This window comes from Myxine glutinosa, chromosome 1 (genome assembly GCF_964187855.1).
Source record: "Myxine glutinosa chromosome 1, kmMyxGlut1.1, whole genome shotgun sequence".
Taxonomy (NCBI): Eukaryota; Metazoa; Chordata; class Myxini; order Myxiniformes; family Myxinidae; genus Myxine; species Myxine glutinosa.
This window is the reverse complement of record NC_136261.1, coordinates 339,160,872-339,183,027: the sequence shown is the minus strand read 5'-3', so window position 1 is coordinate 339,183,027 and position 22,156 is coordinate 339,160,872. Positions and strand designations below refer to the sequence as shown.

Below are 22,156 nucleotides of genomic sequence, written 5' to 3'. Positions count from 1 at the left end.
TCACGGCATGTCGACGACATCGCGAGAATTAAAAGGTGCGCAGAATTTTCGGGAGAGTTGTTCAAAACGTTGATCATGACATTAGCATTTTAAACACATGCAATAAAAGTGATTTTGTACACACTATTTATTGAAAGATATAGAAGTGACAATGCAAATATTTTTCAAAGATGGTTTTATTTCCAGAGCACAACAGAACGAATCAGAATGACATTGCTGATCATGACATTGGCATTCTAAACACATGCAATAAAAGTGATTTTGTGATAACACAAAGTTCGTTGTTTGTGCACATACAAGAAAGACATTCCGGTGTGAGCTTGCCCAGAGGGGTTCAGTCACATACGCGTCGCATCACCCCAACTCCCTCAAGGCTCACCCTTACAATGTCATTTGCGGAGGCCATTACTCTCTCTCTTGTATCAAGGGAAAAAAATAAAAACCTTGGTGTATTGTACCAAGGGAAAAAAAAGAAAAACCTCTTGTACCAAAGGAAAAAATAAAAAACAACCTTGGTGTATTGTACCAAGGAAAAAAAATAAAAAAACCTTTGGTGGATTATGGCAGTTCGTTATATGTTCTCAAATAAGTAAGGTAAGACATCTCCGCTGTGAGCTTGCCAAGAGGGTTCAGTCACACACGCATAGTATCACACCAAATCCCTCAAGGCTCACCCTTACAATGTCATTTGCGGAGGCCATTACTCTCTCTCTTGTATCAAGGGGAAAAAATAAAAACCTTGGTGTATTGTACCAAGGGAAAAAAAAGAAAAACCTCTTGTACCAAAGGAAAAAATAAAAAACAACCTTGGTGTATTGTACCAAGGAAAAAAAATAAAAAAACCTTTGGTGGATTATGGCAGTTCGTTATATGTTCTCAAATAAGTAAGGTAAGACATCTCCGCTGTGAGCTTGCCAAGAGGGTTCAGTCACACACGCATAGTATCACACCAAATCCCTCAAGGCTCACCCTTACAATGTCATTTGCGGAGGCCATTACTCTCTCTCTTGTATCAAGGGGAAAAAATAAAAACCTTGGTGTATTGTACCAAGGGAAAAAAAAGAAAAACCTCTTGTACCAAAGGAAAAAATAAAAAACAACCTTGGTGTATTGTACCAAGGAAAAAAAATCAAAAAACCTTTGGTGGATTATGGCAGTTCGTTATATGTTCTCAAATAAGTAAGGTAAGACATCTCCGCTGTGAGCTTGCCAAGAGGGTTCAGTCACACATGCATAGTATCACACCAAATCCCTCAAGGCTCACCCTTACAATGTCATTTGCGGAGGCCATTACTCTCTCTCTTGTACCAAGGAAAAAAAAAAAAAAACCTTGGTGTATTGTACCAAGGAAAAAAAAACAAATAACCTTTCTCTCTCTTGTACCAAGGGAAAACAAAAAATAAAAACCTTGGTGTATTGTAGCAAGGAAAAAAAAAAAAAAAACCTTTCTCTTTTGTACCAAGGAAAAAAAAAAACAACAACCTTGGTGTATTGTAACAAGGGAAAAAAAATAAAAGCCTTTGGTGGATTATGGCAGTTCGTTATATGTGCTCAAATAAGTAAGGTAAGACATCTCCGCTGTGAGCTTGCCAAGAGGGTTCAGTAACACATGCATAGTATCACACCAAATCCCTCATGGCTCACCCTTACAATGTCATTTGCGGAGGCCATTACTCAGTCACTGAGGCAATGGGGGTGGGTCGTTCACTCGCAGCACAGACGTGATGGGGAATAGACTTGGTCTTGTAGGTTCTGCTACCATGAGATGTTCGTGAAGATCTTGCACCTCTTGGTGTGTCGTTACAGTCCCACAATTGATCCACATCAACTCGCTGTTTGTGCGTTGGCATTTGATGAAGAGCTGGTAGCCGACACGTCGAATCGCCGTGGTGTTCTTGTGGCGAAGTCGTGCAATGGCTTTGCGCCATTTGCGCTCAAAGATTTGCCGTTGTTGCTGGTTTTGTTGGTCGCTGCCAGCCGCGGTGAAACCGGTGACAAGGACGTAGAGTCCCCAGGGTCGGTAGTGCATGTCCATTGTGAACTTGAATCCTTGTCCTGTATTGTGGTCAGTGAGCTGTCTCCTCAGACGACACGTTTCACCGATAAAGAAGACTTCGGTGTCCTTGGTGCTCACAAGTAGGTACACGAATCCGTCGTCTGTGTTCAAGTTCACGAGTTGTTGTTTGAACACCCTGTTGACCACACGGATGGGATTGTGGAGAACGTTGAGGCTTTGCAGCAATCCATCTATGAGTGCCCTGAGGTCGGAGGGTTGCCTCAGAAGCGTTCGTATGGCTGTCATCGTGTCCTCCACGTCTCCGACAAAGATAATGTCCGCCAGGCTGCGCACACGACTGAGAACCACCAACAGCATTTCGGGAGACCACAGTCGATACATGCTTTCTCGCTGGCTGATCTGTGTGGCCATGCGAACGCACGTTTGGCCGATGACTTTGTGGATGGTCGTGGCCACAAAATAACACAGTGGCCACTGGTATCTTCGACCCTTCGTCATTCTGCGGCCGACGATGCTTGGCACCGAGTATCTCCGAGCAATGCTGAATGTTCTCCATTCTGCAGGAATGTTTGCAAGGTTCGCAGGTGTCTGTCCCACCGGGATGAGGGTGATCCTGACACGTTGTTGCTGCAGCTGGGGCTGCGCGGCTGGCACGACACCCTTGTCCATGAGGGGTATCTGCCGCACCAGGCACAATTGTCCTTGTGAAAACCGTGGGACATGTTGAGTGTTTGCTGTGTTGTTGTATGTCAGCCGCATAATTGCACCTTCATACAGGAGTAGCTGATGCTGTTCGGAGCAGGAGTAGTTCAGCTTCCGACTGATGTTGAGGTTTGCTGGTTGCCAGTTCCCATTTGTGGTTTCGACCTCATCGACAGCAGCATACGTTGCAGAGTGTAGTGTTCTGTCGCTGCGTTTGTTTTTCAGGAATTGTTCCACCGCCACATCCACGGCTTGCTTCTTCCCGAACACTCGCAATACGTCCGCCGGCACTTCCGTCCATGTTTGAACAAATTGCCGAGGAACACAACGCCGTCGCATGATGTTGCAGAATTCGTCGATGTCTGCATCGCCCAGGTTGTTACGTCGCATCATTTCAATCAGACGGCGTAGCTGATGGTCACGGCTGCAGCGCACGTAATGTTGTAGGATGAGGATGCGAAAAGTGGTCAGCATGTAGCAACTGGTCCATATGGCCTGTCCTTTGATCGGTGCCAGCTGATGGTGGTCACCCGTGGCCACAATTAGAGTTCCACCGAACGGCACGGGGCTTGCGTTGAGCTTCCGCATGACCATGTCCAGAACGGCGAACAATTCGCCGGGAATCAAGCCAATCTCTTCGACGAACATGATCTTGATGCGTCGCAGAGCCTGCATTTTCAGTGGGGACCTGGCCAGGTTGTGCAGGCATTGTTCTGCAATTCGTCGTACCGTGCGTGTTCCAAGATCCACCACCGGCATGCCAGTAATTAGATGGAGGTGTTCACCACCGAGACATCGAGCACGTTCAGATGTATATGCCACGAGAAGTGTGTTGAATCCCAGCGACATGGCGTACACTTGCGACACCAGGAGCAGAAAGGTTTTGCCTGCTCCAGGACCACCGACGAACAGAGGGAACCGAACGGACGCATCGCCTGTGTGTTGGAGCGCGTCAATCGCTGCCACTGCGTTGCCGAGGGCGATTCGCTGCTCCTCCAACGACTCGTCCGATTGGTTTTCTGCTTGCTGGAGAACAGGTGAGTAATGCACAGGTATGCCAGACTTCAGTGCTGCAGGGTCAGGAAAGTTGGGCAGGTTCTGAAGACTCAGGGCATCCACCGCTGCGTGTCGTCGACTCGTTTCCAGCTGCTGTAGTTGTGCATTGGCCGTTTCGCTGATGGCTGCGTCTGTTGCCAGAGGCATTGCTTCATAGATGAAGTCGCCGTCCAGGAAGAAACGCTTCAATCCGGCCACCACCACACGCAAAATCCTTTGGAACTGTCTCGTTCCGATTGGGAGCCACATGAGTTGTTCTTCGATGTATCTGCGTGCCAGTTGGTGAATACTCGCAACGTCAGTTACTCCGTCAGGAATCAGGCCAGCTTTTACAAAAGCACTTTTCAGTTCAGGGCAGGAGTACAGATCAACCTCTGTGTTGAATTTGCCCATGCTGAGCAGGAGATGGACGAGGAAACTTGGCAACACAAACGGTGTCACGGCTGTGAAGACCACGATGTTGTTCTGCACTTTGGTGACGTCGACGAATTTGTGGTAAAAGTTGGACTTTTCACCACCAGCAGCGCCGTCGTGTTCAGCTTGTAGGGGAGCGAATATGGCCCGGTACATTTGAGCAGCCTGTTCAGCACGTGAAGGGATGTCACTTTGCCTTTGTTGTTCCACGAATGCCACAGCGTCCTTTACATGTGCTTGGCGCAGGCGTATTCGTTGCGTGTTCCCGCTGATCCAGGGACATGAGGCGAGGTCGGCGTCGATGTCGTACCGCTTGCACGTTTTCATGCAGAACCACCGGCTGTAGGAGTGCAGATCATCAAACAGCATCAACTCTGGTGGGCGAACGGAGAACTTCCAGGTGCTGTCGAGGTAGTAGTACCCGTCGAGCAGTTGCTGAATGACGATGGTCTGGTTGTATGTAAACTGTCGCCATGCTGGGAGTCCTCGTCGTGCTTGCACTGCTTCCGGTGTCCCTCCTGCTGCTCCCGCTCCTCCTGCTGCAAGAAAAGGGTGTTTCAAAATGAACGGCATGGTTTGTTTAACTCTCATTGCATCAAGTTAAATATAATTTCAATACAAAATACTTTTCTGCACTCATGACAAATCAATGTCCTTTATAAAATGATATAGGTTTTATTTGAAAATGTTACAAAAAAACCATTTCATCAAAAAACGTTCACCTATTCCATGCACATCATTAATTATGTACATCACACGTCAATTCTGCATACCTATGTCGTCCACATGCTGTCCCCCACGTCGTTTTGTCACAGCCGAACGATACTCTGGTGCTTGTGTCGACACGTGTGTGTATTCCACATTGGTCGTGATGAAAGGCAGCCGGAGACTGTGCCACATCATCTCGGGCAAACCAATTTCCTTCGCCATATGTTCTCCTCCAGGCTTGGTGGTCTTCATCGTTTGTCCAGAGGTTTTTGTATTGCTGAGGTCACCGAGCCGCACGTCAACCGTGTCGTGTGGCGTGTCCTCGCTGCTGCTGCTGCTGCCGCTGGTGCTTTTGAAATCAGCTTGTCTCTTCTCATCCACACCGGCAGCATACTTGCACACATAGGCCACTTGGAATCGTGTGTCACACAGCTGAACGTTGGTGCAGGATTGCAGAGCGAGCCAGAATCGTGGTATCGTGGGGACGAAGGTTTCCTTGGGTTGAGCCGGGTAAGTGTATTTTCCTCCAGCCAGCGTTCTGGGCACTTTCAACCTCCCAAAAACATCTCGTTTTGCCAGTCCGAGCTCTTCCAACAATTTCAGGACATCTGGATCGTACAGGTTTGGTCGTTCATCAAAGTCGTACTCGAACGAAGGTGGGTGTTGTTGAACACGACACTTCCAGGTACCGTTGGCCATTTTCCTCTGACACCGGTTTTGTGCGTGGCTGCAGTCATGCACCTGTACTTTCATGCACAGAGCGTACATGTCACAGTAGTCGTCAAAGGTTTCGACGAAGCCGTCTTCCAGTAAACACCTCATGGTCATACGAGCACTTTTGCTGAAGATGTGCGAGATCTGACATCGTATCCGGCTGAGTTTTGTCTTTTCGTCCTCGTTCTTGACCTTGAGAAAGCCATGGATATGGGGCCGATTACCAGGACTGCCGGTCGACTGAAACTCGTAGCGGGCCCACAGCGTCTGCACCTCTCCACACGGTTGTTCTGGGCTGTGCTCCAGCCAATGTAGAAAGTAGCGGCTGGTTCTCTCCCACGCTCTGCACATGATGACGCAGTAGGACTGATGGATGTGCTCGACGTTCACGTGATGTGGGTTCTTGAAATTGCGACGATACAGCTCCTCGATAGCTCGTGTGATGGGTGCCACTCCAAAGGTTTTGCTGTCATTGCAGGTCGCGGTGATGAAGTAATCAAATCCGCCCATGTCTTTCATCAATGCAGCAAGTCGGTTGACTTGTTGTCTGCCGTCGAGTTCATCAAACTTCATGCAGGTTTCTGTGTTGCTGCTGAATCCGATGTTTGGAGGACGTAGGTGTTCCAGGCCTTTTTTCACAGCGACGACAGCAGAGTTGTAGTTGAGCTGATGGTTCAGCAAAACGTCAAAGGTCCATTGCAAGTATTCACAGTCGTGCGACGTAAGCAGAGAGTTGTCGCGTAAACGAACGCACATGTGATCTTGCAACGTGGCCGTTTGTCCTCCATGACGTCTCTCCAGTTTTGTATACAGAGCAGAGGGCAGTGCTCCGATGATCGACTGTCCCACCGACGACCAGAAAATTGTTGGGAATAACACACCCTCCGGATACAGCAGTGGGATCGTGTCTCCTGGTGTCACCGCACAGATGTGTTGAAGGACTTGCTGCGTTGCCACAGCCGGTTTTCTGGCGTAGCTTGCTCGTGTCATCACTCTCAGGTAGTCGTTGAGTACGAAGTGACCCAGAGTCGAGAGTGTGGCATGTGACGTTTCCGACATGTACAGCGGCACGAGTGTAGATGATGTGGTCAATGTTGGCGCGTCATCCGGGAAGTCGTCTCCAGCAATGACGTACATGTCGGCTGCTTCAACAGCATCTTGAGGCTCGTCTTCAGGATCAATGACATCACCGGGCATCATCACCGGGTTTCTGAGGTCATCAGCAGCGGCACCGGGGACGTTCCTGTCGTCGTTGATGGAGGCACCACCCTCGCCCTGGATGGGGAGATCATCGGTGTCGGCGTCGTCACGCTGTCGGATCAAACCACATGCAGCGTCGTCACGCAAAAGTTGTTTCGCATGTTTTAGGCAGAGTCCAGTGTCACATTGGTATTTGGGTATTCCGTGAGGACAGCGCCAACGCAGAGGAGTTTTGCAGTGTCCGTAGCAGCAGCGATAACCCGTTTTTCCATGCTCTCTGATCAGGAGTATGTCGGGATGGTTCGCACAGCGCAGTTTTGTTTGTCCACCGCACCAATTGATAGCTTCATTCCGAGCTAGGGAGTTGTCACTGTTGTCTCTGGCATATATCACGAGAGCCATTTTCCCGACATCGTGCACTGGTGCTGGTGCTTCAGTTTGTGCTGTTGTCAGATTCTGCCAGCCATGGGTACTGGTCCATCTGAATGCAACGTCCACGGTGTAGGGTGTTTCAACAGGAGAATGAACAGTAAGGGCCAGAAGCAACGACCATTTCGTATCCGCAGATTGTAATGGTAGTTCGGCGACCCTTATGCGGCGTGCTGCTCCCGTGTGTTCAGCCTCTGTTGTGTACACGTGCCTCGTCAGTATCACCACATCGTTGTCAGTAGCTGATAGGATGGTGGACACATCGATATCTTCATTCCGATGCAAATGGTGATGGGAAACCCTTGAGCAATGGTGACAAAGCAGGGTTGCAATCTTCCTTTCAACCAGTGTATGGTGCGGCTGAAGGTATGCATTTTCAACAGATGCATCTATTGCCAGCAACTTTGGAGAAGGGTACTGATTTATGAAGGTCCCTTGCATGTAGTTGCACAAGCGAACGCACAGCGATTGTAGCGTGATGATGATTGGATCCGCTCGAAGTTGCAACGTCGCTCGGACCAGTAGTCTGTGTAGTGGCCGACAGTGGACTATGCAATGCAATGCACACACAAGGGCCCGTCCAGCTGAGTAATCGCAGTGAGGCCTTCGCCGTTGCACGTACGGTACATTGAACGGGGGGTGCCCTTTGTGTTGCACGCTGTGAACCACAACGAGACAGGCAGCGGTTCCATCCGTCTTGCTCCGGACATCGTCGTCAGCGGCAACTTGCTGCTGCCGTGCATCGTTGTCCTCCGCCTCCTCCCCAATGACAGTTTGCCGGGAGTGGAACGCTTTTGCCATTTCATAAGCATCACCGACATGGATGTACGTTCCGGATCTCGAATGCTTTGCGACGTGTTGCTGCACCGGTGGTGGGAATCGCTGCATCACGTTCCTCACGTACTTGCGCCCGTATGTCTGCGATTGACACATGAAGTGTCGGACATCGGATCGCTCGTGTAGTGTCAGAGAGCAAGCTTGCGACTCGTGTTGCTGCATTGTACCTCGTGGCGATTTTGTTCTCAGCGAGAATGTTGACAGTCCTCGTCCATCGCCTTGTTGTTTCACCACGTTGTACGATGTGTTGTACTGCCTCGTATGTCCAACTCTCACAAAGTTTGGAGTCACCACCGCCGGTGCCATGTGGTCAGGATATGTTGTTGGTATGTGCCCGAGGATTGGATGTGTCGGAACGTGGAGGTATTGATGGTCACCTCCTGCGTGCACACTTTTTGAGCACGTCACAAGACACAGGCCACGTGTCGTATCCATGACCAAAGCGGGTGAAACGTACCACTTTAGGTCCTTTGTCTTGTATGGCCAGTTGGGTCTCGCACCTGTGAGGTAGGTGGCATCCGCTTTGAAGCCGTTGAACGATGGGATGAAGGTTTTCAAGTAGTGGTGCAAGGGCAACAGTTCGGCACGCTCCCACAACAAGTCGTCCACGAACAGGTTACACCCCATGGGGCACACGACCGTTGGAAAGGCCGTTTTGTTGAGCAGAGTCTGCATCTGGAGAAGACGTGGTCCATCGACATGCAGCATGTGATCAAATTCACGCAGTTGCTTCGTGATATCAGTGAAGATGGGTTTCTTGGCGGCTAACGATTGCTTAACAGGCCGCGACACATCGTTGTCAAGCAGCATTTGTTTCCACATCTCACGTAGCTCGTCCGATAGCAGTGCAGAGAATTTTGATGGATCCACTGGCTTCTTTCCCGACAGGTATGTCCACAGAACAGCTGGCCATGCAAAAAGCCAGGCGTTTTTCGCATGAATGTCGGTGTCCCTGTTGATATATTGATGACAGTGCCAGCATACAACAGCGTCAGCATTGATGTTCGGCATATCCCCGTGCTTTCGTCGAACAATGTTGTCTGGAATTGGATGTTCCACAAAGTCAAACAGCTCTGTTCCATTTCTGTGACACAATGCACATGTTGGACGACGTACAGGTCGAGCAGCAATGCTGGAATGTCCTCCATCATTGACCTGGAACAAATGAAAGGAAGAGCAACCTAGTTTAATATATAGGCAACATCAAACAAAGCAAAGCATTACTAACTACCATTGCCATTGATAGGACATATATTTATTTATTCAACATCTGTGTTGTGTTTGTGTTGTGTGTTCTTTCAAAGTATCTTTATTTTTCATTATGACATTTAGTAGACATAATGACGACGTAAACTCATTACCTGAGAAACTTGCTGCTCAGCTTCACGCACATGAGTAAGTAAGTGCGTCGGGTCACCATTATGTTGTGTAGGCACCTGGAAAGCAAAGTGAAACAACACCATGATAATGATAAGTAACACACGGGCAAGTTAGTCAGGTCGTGCAATCAATAGTCGTAACAGTGATATAAAAATATCAATATAAACTACATAATTATACGTCAATAATAAATACCTCAGCAATATGCTGCTGAGCCTCATGCACATGAGTAAGTACGTGCATCGGGTCACCATGTGTCAGCACCTGCAAAGCAAAGTGAAACAACGCCATGATAACTTACACTAACACACGGGCAAGTTAGTCAGGTCGTGTAATCAATAGTCGTAACAGTGATATAAAAATATCAATAGAAACAACATAATTATACGTCAATATTAAATACCTGAGCAATATGCTGCTCAGCTTCACGCACATGTGTAAGTACGTGCGTCGGGTCACCATGTGTCGGCACCTGCAAAGCAAAGTGAAACAACGCCATGATAGGTTACACTAACACACGGGCAAATTAGTCAGGTCGTGTAATCAATAGTCGTAACAGTGATATAAAAATATCAATAGAAAGAACATAAGTACACATCAATAATAAATACCTGAGCAATATGCTGCTCAACTTCATGCACATGTGTAAGTACGTGCGTCGGGTCACCATTTGTCGGCACCTGCAAAGCAAAGTGAAACAACGCCATTATAGAACGTACTTTGTTTCATGTCGTTTGCAGCAATGTTTGGTTGACACGTCCATCATATCATGCACGTGTAACATGTAACGTGTAACGGGAATGAAATGTTGCTGAAATGCAATCAGAGCTAGTTGTTTTACCTTTATAGTAAATAAATAAATAAATACATTAATAGGGGCTGCAGCATTCAGGTAGGTGAAATAACAGATAGAAGAAAATGTTGACTTTTATAACATAATTTGCAGGTTGTATCATCGACCGACCGACCGACCCCGCTCTGCATTTACACAGGCCAACGACGGGTCACCTGCAATGTATTTATTTGCATTCCAAATGCTGGATCCACGTTAGGTATAGATGTTGTTGCCTCGATGTCCATAGCTTGTGGTTCATCATGTGTTGGATGCACGTGAGGTATAGATGTTGATGCCTCGATGTCCACAGCTTGCGGTTCTTGATGTGTTGGATCCACGTGAGGGATACCCTGCAATAAATGTAAATAATACCAGAGATAGTCACATAATTATTATGCGAAATTGGGTTTCATCAAAAGATGCATTTGTTTTGTTAGCCACAAAAAAAGGACAGATACCATACAATACCATTGTTTACGTGGAATGTCAATTACTATATATTTGTATTCCCAGGCATCGTTCACGTTACAGTAAGGTATGGAGCGTGAGCTGATGAACTTACATGTTGTCTCCTTGCGCAGGTTAATCTGTTATGGCCTCGTTGATGACATATGGAACAGGTTTTCCTTGGCTTGGCTTTCCCCATATTCCTGTTAAGTAATGGAAGGATATGGATATCGGCCACGTACATGTATGAGTAAACAAACATATAACAACATAACTATAGGCCAAAGTTAACTATGCAAAAGTTATTCAACAAGCAAAGCAAGTTCCTTTCGAGTTGCTCGCAAAGATGAATTTGCAATTAGTGTGAACCTGTGACCTCTCACCTTCAACAGCCACCTATGCTTGATCGCACCAGTGATTGCCGACAGTCTTCACCGTCCTCGTACCCTGTGGCACGTCTCGTTGCACCAAAACCAGGACCTGTTTTAGGGGACTAACACACACACTTCACACACTTCACACACTTCACACACAAAAACAATACTTACCTTGGATTTCGTTGTATTTTTTAAAAAGACTCCTTGGCTATTGTGGATACGTCCAGAATGCCTGTTTACAACAAAGACACCACGCACGGGTAGAAAAGTAAGGATTTATAACCTGCGAGGGACCACATTTTCTAACTTTGTAATCACACTTTAAGAAACTAACTAAACTATTGTGTCCGTTGGTCAATTTTGTTGGTCAATACATGGACGAATGTCATGTCAAATCATAAGCATACGTGTGTATTTGGTTATTTGTTGAAGAAAAAGTCATTGATAAAAAGAAGAAATGTTATTGGGGACAGAACAGAACCCTGCAAAGTGTGGACACAATGCAGGTATTCACCACAGGCTCTAAAGAAAAGCTAAGCAGGTAAAAATGATTCTGATCTTGTGTGACATTACATCTTTCATTCCATCTTTCATGATCATTTTGGAGCCAAGCAGGTTCATGAGTCGTTATCAAAATAATTCTAAACCATATGTTCTGGCATGTAACATGACAACGTTAACAAAGGAACATTGACATAATTAATTCGGTGTGAGAGGTGAATTTAATTGATATCAGCGAAAACTCGCCTTAATATCCTAATGACACCAACACATCTCACACTAAGCCAACTGGGAGTCTGATGGAAGACCTCAACACGACATTATAAACATGTTCGTTCACACACACACAGAGAAACACACACACACAGAGAAACACACACACACACACAGAGAAACACACACACACACACACACACACAGAGAAACACACACACACAGAGAGAAACACACACATACGCAGAGAAACACACACACACACACACACACACACACACACACACACACATACAGAGAAACACACACACACACACACACAGAGAAACACACATACACACACACACACACACAGAGAAACACACACACACACACACACACACACACACACAGAGAAACACACACACACACAGAGAAACACACATACACAGAGAAACACACACACACACACACACAGAGAAACACACACACACACAGAGAAACACACACACACAGAGAGAAACACACACACACACACAGAGAAACACACACACATATACAGAGAAACACACACACATATACAGAGAAACACACACATATACAGAGAAACACACACACATATACAGAGAAACACACACACATATACAGAGAAACACACACACATATACAGAGAAACACACACACATATACAGAGAAACACACACACATATACAGAGAAACACACACATATACAGAGAAACACACACACACACATACAGAGAAACACACACATATACAGAGAAACACACACACATATACAGAGAAACACACACACATATACAGAGAAACACACACACATACACAGAGAAACACACACATATACAGAGAAACACACACATATACAGAGAAACACACACATACGCAGAGAAACACACACACACACACACACACACACACACACACACATACACAGAGAAACACACACACACATATACAGAGAAACACACACACATATACAGAGAAACACACACATATACAGAGAAACACACACACATATACAGAGAAACACACACACATATACAGAGAAACACACACACATATACAGAGAAACACACACATATACAGAGAAACACACACATATACAGAGAAACACACACATATACAGAGAAACACACACATATACAGAGAAACACACACACACACATACAGAGAAACACACACATATACAGAGAAACACACACACATATACAGAGAAACACACACACATACACAGAGAAACACACACATATACAGAGAAACACACACATATACAGAGAAACACACACATATACAGAGAAACACACACATATACAGAGAAACACACACACACATATACAGAGAAACACACACACACATATACAGAGAAACACACACACACATATACAGAGAAACACACACACATATATACAGAGAAACACACACACATATACAGAGAAACACACACACATACACAGAGAAACACACACACATATACAGAGAAACACACACACATATACAGAGAAACACACACATATACAGAGAAACACACACATATACAGAGAAACACACACACACACATACAGAGAAACACACACATATACAGAGAAACACACACACATATACAGAGAAACACACACACATACACAGAGAAACACACACATACACAGAGGAACACACACATATACAGAGAAACACACACACATATACAGACAAACACACACACATATACAGAGAAACACACACACATATATACAGAGAAACACACACATATATACAGAGAAACACACACACATACACAGAGAAACACACACACATATACAGAGAAACACACACACATATACAGAGAAACACACACACATATACAGAGAAACACACACATATACAGAGAAACACACACATATACAGAGAAACACACACACACACATACAGAGAAACACACACATATACAGAGAAACACACACACATATACAGAGAAACACACACACATATACAGAGAAACACACACACATATACAGAGAAACACACACACACATACACAGAAACACACACACACATACACAGAAACACACACACACATACACAGAAACACACACACACATACACAGAAACACACACACACATACACAGAAACACACACATATACAGAGAAACACACACATATACAGACAAACACACACACATATACAGAGAAACACACACACATATACAGACAAACACACACACATATACAGAGAAACACACACACATATACAGAGAAACACACACATATATACAGAGAAACACACACACATACACAGAGAAACACACACACATATACAGAGAAACACACACACATATACAGAGAAACACACACATATACAGAGAAACACACACACACACATACAGAGAAACACACACATATACAGAGAAACACACACACATATACAGAGAAACACACACACATACACAGAGAAACACACACATATACAGAGAAACACACACATATACAGAGAAACACACACATATACAGAGAAACCCACACACACATATACAGAGAAAAACACACACATATACAGAGAAACACACACATATATACAGAGAAACACACACACATATACAGAGAAACACACACACATATACAGAGAAACACACACATATATAGAGAAATACACACATATACAGAGAAACACACACATATACAGAGAAACACACACACATATACAGAGAAACACACACACATACACAGAGAAACACACACATATACAGAGAAACACACACATATACAGAGAAACACACACATATACAGAGAAACACACACACACATATACAGAGAAACACACACACATATACAGAGAAACACACACATATATACAGAGAAACACACACACATATATACAGAGAAACACACACACATATATAGAGAAACACACACATATACAGAGAAACACACACATATACAGAGAAACACACACACATATATACAGAGAAACACACACATACAGAGAAACACACACACATACACAGAAAAACGTGCACACATACAGAGAAACACACACACATACAGAGAAACACACACACATACAGAGAAACACACACACACATACACAGAAAACCACAGACAGAGAAACACACTGACAAACACACACACACATGTTTTTTAAAAAGACTCCTTCGCTATTGTGGATACGTCCAGAATCCCTGTTTACAACACCACGCACGGGTATAAAAGTAAGGATTTAACACCTCAACAGGAATTCAGGAAGACCTCAACACATGACATTATAAACATGTTCGTTCACACAGACACACAGTAATACATACACACATAGAGACAGAGACACATAGATACACAAAGAGAGACACAGAGATAGACACAGAGACACACACACTCACAGAGACACACACTCACAGAAATACACACACACTCACAGAGATACACATACTCAGGGAAAACACGCACACATCCCCCCCACCCCTAACACACATCCCCACACACACACCCCCACCCCCACACACAGACATTCCCCCTACCCCCCACAAACATACACACACACACAACCGAACCCCCTCCATACGCACACATATCCCCACCCACACACACAGACCTCTACACACATGCACATCCACACACAAACACCCCTACACCCCTCCCCCCACCACACATACACACATCCCCCACCTCCACACATACACACACCCCCCACCTCCACACATACACACACCCCTCCCCCCCACACACACACATTCCCCCTACCTCCCCCCCCCCACATACACACATATCCACCCTCCCCACACACAAACACCCCCACACCCCTCCCCCCACCACACATACACACACCCCCCACCTCCACACATACACACACCCCCCACCTCCACACACCCCTCCCCCCACACACACACACATTCCCCCTACCTCCCCCCCACATACACACATATCCACCCTCCCCACACACAAACACCCCCACACCCCTCCCCCCACCACACATACACACCCCCCACCTCCACACATACACACACACACATCCCCCCCCCCCTCTCCATACGCACAACACAACCCCCTCCCCCCCCCCCCCCCCCCACACACACATCCTTGTGAGCGGAATATCTTGAAAAATAAGCAAAGTACCAACTTCTAATCTGGCGTGTGGGTGTATCTAAGCATAAGGAAGAACGCTATTGAAAATTGGGTCGCCACGTCAAAATCAAAGATGGCCGCCATCATGTACGTCTGAACCTCGTGAGCGAAATATCATATCATGGCAAACCCTTCGAAAAAAAAAAAAAGAAGACTTTTCCACTTTTGGGTCTCCGTCCGAAGCCACGCTCCTGCCTTTACAGCCCGGAGGTTCCACCGTAGGGCGTAAAGGCAGGCACAGGGAAAAGCAAAGGCACACGTGTTTTTGGTGGGGTAATATCCCCCCCCCCCCACCCACACCCCCCACCTCCATACGCACACCACAACCTACCCCCCCCCCCCACACACACACACACATCCATCCCCCACACCCCCCCTCCACACACACACACACATTCGCCCCCCCTTCCATACGCACACCACAACCGCCCCCCCCCCCCACACACACATACACACACATCCATTCCCCCCCACACACACACACATACACACACATCCATTCCCCCCCACACACACACACACTCAGCATTAAAACACACCAGTTTCCTCTTCTTTCTTATGACTATGAGGGTATAATGAGCCTTCGTTTACATGGTTATGATCACAGCATTAAATAATCATCTCGAGCCGATGACGAGTAAAGCTCGAGCCGCCATTACCACGTTATCATACAATCACAATATTTACGTTTCAGCAGACGATCCTTGCTGCAGGCCACGATCTACTTTTGATGGAAAATCACCACAGGCAGAACGAAACAGCTCGAATATGAACGCCGATCAGCAGACAAACGCCAAAGCCAAAGAGAAGTTCAGGAGCGATGGGTCGCGGTATATACCGTTACACCGTAATGCTGTTGGAAAAGTGGGCGTGGTCCGTGGTTTCCTAGGGGAAGATCGAGATTAAATCGACCGTCGTTGGTTAACCAGAAAAATATTTCCAACAGTTGAAATAATTATTGTTTCCAACAGTATCCAACGAATACAATTCGAATTCTAATAAAATCTCAACTGAAAAAAAAAAACCGTTTATTCGTTCTTGGCGCGAAAAAATATATTGCAACAGGTTGCATCATCCAAAATCCACGTTGATGACGCGGTTCTGTAATTTTCCACGCCGACGCCGACGTTTACACGTCACGTGACGTCTTGGAGGTCATGTCTATTTAAGGCTCTCGATTTGCTTGTTCTGTTCCAGTACGTTTGTGATTTCCAGACTTGTTGCAGTACGTTTGTGATCTCCACACTTGTTCCAGTACGTTGTGATCTCGACACGCTTCCGAGGTTACGTACGTTTTCTCATCTTTACCGGTGTGGGTACCTATAACTGTGTCTTTCATAAATAAGAATTTTCCGAATTTTCCGGTTTCACTTTCAGCCATTTTATACAAATGTATCATTAAATATAATATGATTTGGCATGTTCTTCGACTCAAACACGACACTGCATTTACCTATCCGCTATTGTGGATAGGTAAATGCAGTCCGGAAATGTCCGGAAGCGTACATAGCGAGGCGTACACAGCGGGGGCGCCGTACATAGCGGCGGCGGAGCGTACATAACGCGTTTTTTTTTTTTTTACAACATGTGTCTTGCTTTACAAGTAAGCAATTACATTACAATACAGTTATGAGTAATACAGTAATTGTGTTTTAAGCTTTGGTTTCGTTATTGCGTTGACGATCGAAGTTGGTTATTGCTTTTTTCCCCCCTGACGATGGACATTATCGGAGAGCAGGTTCATAGAATATTTGTATTCTTGGTGCCATCACATCTCGGATCTTTGTCATCAGGAAGTCGGAGTAAAGGAAGCATTTTTGTGAAGGTGAGATATATCTCAAAACGTTTTATACTTATAGTCACTTGATATCGTCAATTTTATAGCCACATTACATATAACAATCAGACTTTCATTTCATTTGGCCTGTAATTTTAAAGGAACACAATGCTCAGAAATTAATGAAAATGAGAATGTTTAGCTGAAAACGTCATTATAATTACAAGGAACAGTCGAATGAGAATACCGTGTGTGTGTGTGTGTGTGTGTGTGTGTGTGTGTGTGTGTGTGTGTGTGTGTGTGTGTGTGTGTGTGTGTGTGTGTGTGTGTGTGTGTGTGTGTGTGTGTGTGTGTGTGTGTGTGTGTGTGTGTGTGTGTGTGTAACATGTCGGTGGTCCATGGGAATACCATAATTATGCGTGTTGTGTGTGTGTGTGTGTCTGTGAATAAGAGACAGAATTGTGAGGAACAGAAATGAAAAAACGAGGTGTGTGTGTGTGTGTTTGGTTGTTTGTTTGGTTGCTCGGTTGGTCCATGAGAATACCATAATTTTGTGTGTGTTTGTGTTTGTGTGCGTGTATAGGAAATGTTTGGTTGTTTGGTTGGTCCTCTAATCTGCTGATAAAGAATATCAAAGTTGTATAAAAAAAAATTGTGCTGTGGATCTAAATGAAAATTGGATGCAACATAAAGATTGAATGTAATTCGCATGTCAATATAAATATAATCAACAATGCTGGAGCTGTATTAAATTATATCATTTTGTGTGCTCAATAAATAGGCACTAAAATTACAATTACAATACATTGTGTGAATTACAAATGTACACATGGTGTCCTTTCAACGTCATAATGAAAATATTATTTTCCCTTCCATGTAATATGTAATATGTAACATGCAACATGTGACTCTGTGTGTACGTGTACGCTGTCCTTTGTTCTTTTGTTCCGTATGGCATTTGTAATGACTGTGCAAATTGACCTAATAATTAATGAATGATTTTACAGATGTCACACATCCTAATGAAATACTTGAAAGACAACGACTTGGAGATGGCTGTGCAGCGTGCCATGCGTCCAGGCACCAGCATGATTTCGTTCACCCGATTGCGGAACGTTAAGTGTCAAAATTTGACATATATGATGGCCCAGGTAGGTGAAGTGAAGTGAAGTGAGGTGAAGTGAAGTGTACTATTTACACTACATAATTATACACTTACTTTTCCGTTTTTTATTTCAAACGGGATTACAATTAACAGTGCCATATTAGTTGGCATGTCAACATTATATAGTAAGTGATAAATAATGCATTATTTGACGTCGTCGTCACGCCATTTGTCATTGCAATTGCAAAGCAAACGGTTTTGCTGTTTTTTTTCCAACTTTCAAGGAAATCAATAATTATTATGCATTTTTGAAAGCTACGTTCATTAGTAATGAAGTTTTAATGTTCACAACAAATTAACACCCCATGTATGATTCTATATCTATCTATCCAAATAATATAATATAATATATAATGTTGATCAACTCACTAACGAACTAACTAATTATATTTATCCAATGTTTATGACTTGCAGCTTCTTCACATCAAGGTTGGCTCACCAACCAGAATGCCGACATCTACTGTCGGCAAAATCAGAAAAGTGGAGATGCTATTCATGCATCTGATACTCCTCAGGTGTGTATCATTTGTTTGTGTATGTATGGTGTTTAACAAATATGTAGAGTGTGTGTTGTGTATTTTACAGAATGTTTACATAAATGGTGTTGTAACCTATTGTATTGTATTGCTTGCACCTTGTCATGTCTGTGATCTTTAGGAAATGAAAACCTCCATTGATTGATTGATTGATTTGACATCGTTTCATGTGAAACGTATGTGCTGTGCTGTGCTGTGCACATTGGTAGCAATTTTCTGTAGCTCAGCCTGTCGTAAAGCCGACTATACATTCGCATTTTCATTGTTGTTGCAGAGAAATCCGTGACGGCACTCTGTTTTACATCAAGTGTAAAACGGCCAAGGACAGCAATAAGCTTTTCCTGAAGCAAAACCAACGATGGATCGGGACATTTGTCCTGGTGAATGAACCTGTTTACTTTGACACGGAGTTGTTCGGCATTCCATTGGTAGAAACGGATTGTCCATTTCTCCCCATCACACCCGATTGGCAAGGCATAGAAATTGTTACCCATTCTGCGGCTCGTGTCGTGGATGGCAAAATGAGTGCGCTGTACTCAGTTGTCGATGACATGATGCTGGGTCATGAAAGCATCGAGTTCGGATGTGGCAATGCAGCATGTGATGGTGTCCATTCCAACACAAAACCTTGCTTTTCGCTGGATGGAGGAATGTCGACTGCTATGTCTGTTTTTAGTTGCAGGATCTCGTCTCGGGAGATGAACATAGTCGCCGTGAAGTATTCATCGCGAGATCTGGGGACTTACTTTTTGCACCCAGCTTACCTCATGGTAAGACTTTGTTTACATCAACGTTCAACAACATTGGCCCTTTAGAATTTATTTTTTCTTTCATGTCAGTGTAATATTGTAATTGAAATTATGATTGTAATGAGGGGCCAGCAACATGTGCAGTAAGTAATGCAATGTAATGTAATAGTTGTGTAAGTAAACTCACTAAAGTTTAACACTACACTACACTACACTACTACTGTGATATGGTCCTTGATATTGATAAAGACGACAATGAAAGTAGTGATCGTTGCGACACGCAACATGCATGTCAAACAAATCGTGTTCTCCTTTTGCAGAGTGGAGAAAATGTGACAGTCTGGGACGAAGACGACATTCGCAAACACGTGCGTTTAGTCCTGCATCATTATGCAAGTGCTGGCATAAAATGGATTATTGCTGGCTGGAGCAAACCTTCCCAAAAAAGTGAACAGACGGTTGCGGTTTCCAGACTTTTCCACTTGTCCCTGGTCAAGCCGGAGCGTCGATTGGCCGACGCGCCGATAATGCTTCCCCCCAAAAAGGCCTTGCCAAATCCTACAGTTGATGCAATCGATGACACAGAGGACCCTTGTCAAAGTCAAGAAGACATCGGGGAATCGATCCATGTTGTGCCACCTGCTCTTGTTGGACGAGGTGACAACGTCATTTTGGAGCCATCCCAATCACCTTGATTTCCCCCCCCCCCCCCCCCAAGGCCAACCACGACAACGAGGTACGTGCACATCCATGACCCATGCATGCCTGACAACAGAGCAACCCATTTTTTGCTGTGAATGTGAATAAACACACAATGTAATGTCGCACACAACACAACACAACCCCTTTTTCAAGAAAGAGAGCAGCTTGGTAAATTTTGTTTTTGTTCACTTAACTTGAATTACACGATCGTCACTACAAGTAAGTGTAGTTTAGTTTTCAGGATTTCATGGTTTTTGTACTCCAGGATTTGTCAAACACAACAATGTCATACGTCATATGTCATATGTCATACAAAACTTTTGTATACTTCACTGATTTTCTGGTACTACAAACATTTTTTTTGCAGCCTTTGCAAATGCATGGGCAACATGTGAAGTTGAGGTTGCCGTCCAAGTGGAGCAAGCGTGTGGATCATTGAAGACATTTCTGGTTTTTCTTTCCCATTGAAAAGAATGTCAATTGAAAGACATTTCCTTTATTGCAATTTTGCAAGTTTTTCCTTAATAAATATACACATTTTGTTACATATACCTTTCCATGCATACGTACATGGTGTTGTTTTTTTTGTTTAATAAACACGTTTTGGTCCATTTGGAGTTTGCTTGTCTATGGCCGTTGACATAGATATGTATATTTTAAACATTGCTTTAAGCACAATAATATTATTTTGTGCCATCACAATAATATTAATTTGCACAATCATAATAATTAGCGATGCATGTTGTGCCACCTGTTGTTGTTGGACGAGGTGACAACGTCATTTTGGAGCCATCCCAATCGCCTTGATTTCCCCCCCCCCCCCCCCCCCCAAGGACAACCATGACAACGAGGTACATGCACATCCATGACCCATGCATGCTTGACAACAGAGCAACCCATTTTTTGCTGTGAATGTGAATAAACACACAATGTAATGTGACTTGACCTGACGTGTCGTGTCGCACACAACACAACACAACCCCTTTTTCAAGAAAGAAAGAGGAGCTTGGTAAATTCTGTTTTTGTTCATTTAACTTGAATTACACGATCGTCACTACAAGTAAGTGCAGTTTAGTTTTCAGGATTTCATGGTTTTTGTATTCCAGGATTTGTCAAACACAACAACGTCATACGTCATACAAAACTATGCCACCCCACTCCATGCATCATGTTATTTGCAATTTTTGCCTAGTGTGCCAACTACACCAGACAAACCTTAGGCATTATCAGAATACACCCCTCTTTATCCTTTAGTTCAGTGGGGATACTTTTTTTAAAAAGAACAAAACAGCATTTCGGGTAACTAA

At 44.5% G+C, this 22,156-nt stretch overlaps 2 protein-coding genes and 1 long non-coding RNA gene across 3 annotated transcripts; 1 reads left to right on the top strand and 2 right to left on the bottom strand.

The window, feature by feature from the left end:
* Nucleotides 1-1,527: 1,527 nt before the first annotated feature.
* Nucleotides 1,528-10,591, bottom strand: LOC137417738 (uncharacterized). Its single transcript, XM_078779726.1, has 6 exons — nt 10,466-10,591; nt 10,069-10,137; nt 9,861-9,929; nt 9,439-9,513; nt 4,963-9,232; nt 1,528-4,728 (listed from the first exon to the last, which is right to left on the bottom strand). The coding sequence occupies exons 1-6, from the start codon at nt 10,535-10,537 to the stop codon at nt 1,679-1,681; spliced, it is 7,605 nt and encodes a 2,534-aa protein (XP_078635852.1). The 5' UTR covers nt 10,538-10,591; the 3' UTR covers nt 1,528-1,678.
* A 294-nt stretch (nt 10,592-10,885) lies between these two features.
* Nucleotides 10,886-16,695, bottom strand: LOC137417730 (uncharacterized). The gene is made up of 3 exons (XR_013622093.1): nt 16,608-16,695; nt 11,123-11,348; nt 10,886-10,942 (listed from the first exon to the last, which is right to left on the bottom strand). It is a non-coding gene; the product is annotated as an uncharacterized LOC137417730 (long non-coding RNA).
* A 942-nt stretch (nt 16,696-17,637) lies between these two features.
* Nucleotides 17,638-21,350, top strand: LOC137417739 (uncharacterized). The gene is made up of 6 exons (XM_078779723.1): nt 17,638-17,745; nt 18,705-18,848; nt 19,277-19,377; nt 19,673-20,168; nt 20,468-20,883; nt 21,217-21,350. Exons 1-5 carry the CDS (start codon nt 17,638-17,640, stop codon nt 20,840-20,842), a joined length of 1,224 nt encoding a protein of 407 aa, XP_078635849.1. The 3' UTR covers nt 20,843-20,883; nt 21,217-21,350.
* The last annotated feature ends 806 nt before the right edge of the window (nt 21,351-22,156 follow it).

Coding starts and splice junctions, on each gene's coding strand:
- LOC137417739 (XM_078779723.1), top strand. CDS start 17,638: ATGGACATTATCGGAGAGCAGGTTCATAGAATATTTGTATTCTTGGTG. Junction 17,746..18,704: donor AAGGAAGCATTTTTGTGAAG/GTGAGATATATC, acceptor ATGATTTTACAG/ATGTCACACATCCTAATGAA. Junction 20,169..20,467: donor TGCACCCAGCTTACCTCATG/GTAAGACTTTGT, acceptor CTCCTTTTGCAG/AGTGGAGAAAATGTGACAGT.
- LOC137417738 (XM_078779726.1), bottom strand. CDS start 10,537: ATGGACATCGAGGCAACAACATCTATACCTAACGTGGATCCAGCATTT. Junction 9,233..9,438: donor CTGAGCAGCAAGTTTCTCAG/GTAATGAGTTTA, acceptor CATTTGTTCCAG/GTCAATGATGGAGGACATTC. Junction 4,729..4,962: donor ACAGCATGTGGACGACATAG/GTATGCAGAATT, acceptor CTTTTCTTGCAG/CAGGAGGAGCGGGAGCAGCA.